Here is a 4,892-nt window from a genome sequence, read left to right as displayed (position 1 = left end):
ACTTATGAATCGTTCCAATCGACGGTGCAGAGTCCGGGTAATACTTATCCAGCTTGGCCTTGGTCTCGTATATCGTTTTCTTGCGAAGATAGTAGTGTTTGACCAAAACTCGAAACTCAGATTTTTCCACATTAAAAAAAACTCGAAGGTTAGTCGCTTCTCAGTGCTGTAACTTGTAAATACGTAAAAATAAATATCTGAAGTTTTGACAGGCGTCATTTGAAGGATCAAGCTCGACGAAAATGGTTCACATTAGTGAATACTAATGCCATCTCTTAGAATTTTCAGGTACTTATCAGACTGCCTAGTAATTGATAATTTTAAATTTTCGATCCAAACTAAAAAATTGTTTACCTGATAAATTTGGGGTTTTCTTTAACATGTTAAATGATACCTTTATTTCTTTTTACTGAATTCAAAGAAATTGTAGGTATATTTGCTTCTTACGACACAAAACAGATTTCAATCAACAAATGGAGACGAAATCCCTGCCGTTACATAATAACTATTTTCCAAAATTTTTATTATGAAAAGTACATTTTAAAAAACCACTAACCTTTTTTACTAAGATATTTATTGACGTACTGTTTAATATAATTAAATAAGCGCAGATTTTTACCTGTAATAGAATATTGAATTAAAAATATTATCTAGTATACGAACTCTCTAAATTCGAGTAAGTTAAGTCCTCCATTTTTTCTAAATTTTGACTGTACAATCAATCGTTTTCATAATTGACTTAAACAATGATAAATAACTCATTTATAGCTACAATTGAGTCAAAGATTGCGGACATAAATGATTCCGATGTTCAGAGAATATTTTTAAAAAAGTGATGAATCATCTTCAAGATTTTAAGTTTTACATTTTAAAAAAACGCTTAAAAAGGATCAAAATTGTAAACTCTAGACTAATTTGTTCGCAAAAACTTTTTTCGTCCCACTGTGGACAATTTAGTAATATATAGTCGTATCCAATCTTCTCGATTTATATTATTACTATCATTGTCCCTCAGATTTTCCTTTAGGCAAATTTTCAAGCCATGGATCAGATCAGTTTGTTCGATTCGGTTTAAGTAAAATACAAATTTCACTTCAGAATTGTAGAAAGTATAAACAAATCTATTTACAATATACTACACGAACATAAAGAACATACGGTACTAACAATATATATATAAAATATACTATAAAAAATGTATTGATGAAAATTCTCATAAAAGAAACAATGTTATTGCTTTTAGTTAACAACCCCTACCCCTTTGCAACGTGTCGTGGAGGGTGGAAAGGCACCACAGTATCACAGTAATAATGTTGGCCAAACCCCTACCCCTTTGCAACGTGTCGTGGGGGGTGGAAAGGCACCCCTGTGACTGGCCACAGAAATAATGTTGGTCTAACTCTAAGCCATTTCCAACGTCTCGTGGGGATGCGGGGCACCCCGGTGGCACCGATACATATTGCACCAATACATATTTCCGTGATTTTTCATATTTATTGTCGCTTTCTCGAAAACTATCACTCGCAGAGTAAAAATGTATTTTACATAAAATATATGTTTTTAAAAGATCTACAACTTTTATTTCAAGCTTTTTCGTAAATTTTTTAATTTACTAAGATAAACACAAAAAATTATGCTTTTTATGGTTTTTAAAATGTTTTTTACCATGAAAATCCAATTTGCGGGTATTTTAACTATCATTTTCATAATTAACGAGTCAAAATACATGGATACCCTACCGCTAGAAATCTCAGAGTACACTCTGGCGAAATAGTCTGGTCCATTTGAGGGTATCTTCAGGTTCGATTTGAATTATTTAGTCTCAGAGATGGTCAAATCCCCTTTTACATTTTTCTTCAAATTATTAACACTTTTTTTTTTAATTGGTGAATTTTCTCATAAAACTTATTTATCATTATAACTTGTATACTAATATACTATCTTGAAGTTGAATTCAAAAATTTTGTCAATTTTGGCGTACCGCATTCCATGTACGAGATACGTTGAATTCATTCGAATTTTAAACATTAAAAAAAAAAAAAAAGTTAGGTATCTGAAATAATCGAAACCCGTAGATTCCGAATTATTATGTTTTAGGCTGTTGACTTTGAATTTAAAAAATCTATTTCTAAATTTTAATCAGAAGGCTTAAAAAAGGACCCTTGAGTGCCGGCTACTCTATTGAGATAGCCTTTCTGCTTGTTATTTATTATCATATTTTTATTTCAATTTCGAAAAGGACATTTTAAAGCCTTCAGATCATTTAAACAAGCTACCTGGACCTTTAAATATATCTACCCGATTGCCTGCGCAGAAGTTCTCAGATCTTCTCAGAGCCTTGAGAATCGTTAGCATATACTCTGATATTTCTATCGGTAGGGTATACGCAGTTTCAAATCATTCGGAGGAATGTACTATTCTAAACTTTATCCAATAACTCTGCATGCGCGGTACGTGACAAATCGGTGGAGCCATTATATGACCGTCACATCACTCTTAATAGGATCCAAATCTCTTAGACTATCTCTTTCGACGAAATCATTTAAATCGACCCTATAGATGGCCTAAAACGAGCCAAACTTTTTCGCCAGAGAATATTCTGAGATTATGGATCGGAAGGGCAATTGAGAAATATTTAAAAAATTATTGAGTATCTAGATATTTACAGTTAGGTTATATTTTTTAGTTAGATTGCAAAATAGGGGCATCACCCTATCGAAAGAAATCTCTGAGTTTTCTTTAGCGAAATAGCCTGGCCCATTTGAGTCTATAAACAAAGTCGATTTGAAACATAATAGCCTCGGAGATAGTTTGAGAGATTTGGGTCATTTTCAAGATCCTTTTAGTGGTCCTTTTAAGAGTGGTGCGACGATAATATAATGTTCCTTTTGTATTCGTCACGTACCGGGCGGGCAAAGTTATTTACAGTAGTTGGTCGTGACTAATCCACTCTCCCTTTTTAAATTTCTCTTCAAATTATTAACACTTTTTTTCAATTGATGAATTTTCTCATTATACTTATTTATAATTATAACTTATATACTGATATACAATTTTCTAGTTGAATTAAAAAATGTTGTATTTTTTGGCGTATCTCGTTCCATTTACGAGAAACGTTCTATTAATTCCAATTTTACGCATTAAAAAAAAAGTTAGATATCTGAAGTGATCGAACCCCGTAGATTCCAAATTATTATGTTTTAGGCTGTTAATTCTGAAATTAAAAAAAAAATCTAATTCTAAATTTTAATCCGAAAGCTTAACAAAGGACCCTTGAGTGTCGGCTACTCTATTGAGATAGCCTCTCTGCTTGTTATTTATGATCGTATTCTTATTTCAATTTCGGAAAGGATATTTTAAAGCCTTCAGCCTAAAACATAATAATTCGGAATCTACGGGTTTTGATGACTTCAGATATCTGTTTTTTTTTAATGTTTAAAATTGGAATTAAGAGAACGTTTCTTGTAAATGGAATGAGATACACCAAAAAAGACAACATTTTTGAATTCAAATAGAAAATTCTATATCAGGATATAAGTAAATAACTCTGCCCGCCCGGTACGTGACGAATACAAAAGGAAAATTATATTACTGTCGCACCACTCTCAAAAGGACCACTAAAAGAATCTTGAAAAGGACCCAAATCTCTCAAACTATTTCCGAGACTATTTTTTTTTCAAATCGACTTTGTTTACAGACTCAAATGGGCCAGGCTATTTCGCTAAAGAAAACTCAAGAGATTTCTTTCCGTAGGGTGACCAGGGGAATATACTATAATTTTTTTTAAATTTTATCTATATACGGAAAAATTATTTGTGAACACTTTATCAGACTGTCTAAGACTTTGGGATGGGCCACAAATTTAAACTATTTGTACAGCGTATATTAGAAGGTTCAAGGCAAACTACGATATAATGATAAGAGTCCGCGGAATTCTTCCACACCTCTCGAAGTTTTGAAATTGTATTTATAGGAATAAAAAAATTCGCGGATTCTTTTTTATTTTTTAAAGGATTAACTCGAACCTTTTAATAAATGTTATACGAAAACTTCATAAATTAGTCACCTACCCTAAATCCTTGCCAGTAAAGTATTGACAACTTATATTTTCCGCTTGGCAGTAAATGTCTAAAAAAATGTAATATTTATTTATAAAAGTAAAAAAACACGCCTTACAGTACTTATTGTATTATTACAGTATACTAATTAATTACCTGCACAAATGAAAAAGACAGCCCAAAATATTGAAAAGAACATCTTTTTAATAGATAAAACACTAATTTTACAATATTTCATTAAATTTCACTTCGTTCTGGATTCGGAGACTACAATCACATGACAACGACCATCGACATATAATATGAGGCAGCTCTGTGCATCTCTCCATATTACAGATGTTAACTTGACTCCGCAACTGTCCTGAGTTGATTAGTTCCTAATATTACCAGCGCGGCGCTAGTTGTCTCATCACTCTCTGTTTTTACATAGAAAGCAATGGGACTTAATCACTTTTTTTAAATTTTTTAGTAAAGAAAATGTTATTTCCATACAAGAAATTTTATGAAATTAAAAGAATGTTACGCATTCAACATTTAAAAATACTTTTCCAATTATTTTCTATTAATACTATAGACAAAATATGAGTTATATGATCGTACAATAATTCTAATTGAATTAAACTAAATTTACATTTGAAACCATTCTATTTAATAATCAGTGAAAAATAACAAATAAATTCCTTCAATTGCTCTTTTATCATTATATACTTTTAAGTCTTTAAAACAAATATTGTAAAACATTGATTATATTTACATCTTGAACGCTGTTGTAAAATTATAATTTATATTTGTTCCCCTAAATAATAGTTTTTCTTCAACAAATGAAATGATTGA

General features: G+C 31.1%; 1 protein-coding gene across 1 annotated transcript in view; it reads right to left on the bottom strand.

The window, feature by feature from the left end:
* Nucleotides 1–4,366, bottom strand: part of LOC117171548 (ATPase H(+)-transporting accessory protein 2) — a 125,771-nt gene extending 121,405 nt beyond the window's left edge. The window contains exon 1 of the mRNA XM_033358967.1: nucleotides 4,215–4,366. Within this exon, the coding sequence (XP_033214858.1) occupies nucleotides 4,215–4,296 (82 nt within the window). The 5' untranslated portion in view covers nucleotides 4,297–4,366. The remainder of the gene's footprint in view (nucleotides 1–4,214) is intronic.
* Between the last annotated feature and the right edge of the window lie 526 nt (nucleotides 4,367–4,892).

The sequence above is a fragment of the Belonocnema kinseyi genome, chromosome 4 (assembly GCF_010883055.1).
Source record: "Belonocnema kinseyi isolate 2016_QV_RU_SX_M_011 chromosome 4, B_treatae_v1, whole genome shotgun sequence".
In the NCBI taxonomy this organism is placed as follows: domain Eukaryota; kingdom Metazoa; phylum Arthropoda; class Insecta; order Hymenoptera; family Cynipidae; genus Belonocnema; species Belonocnema kinseyi.
This window is presented reverse-complemented; position numbering and strand designations above follow the sequence as displayed.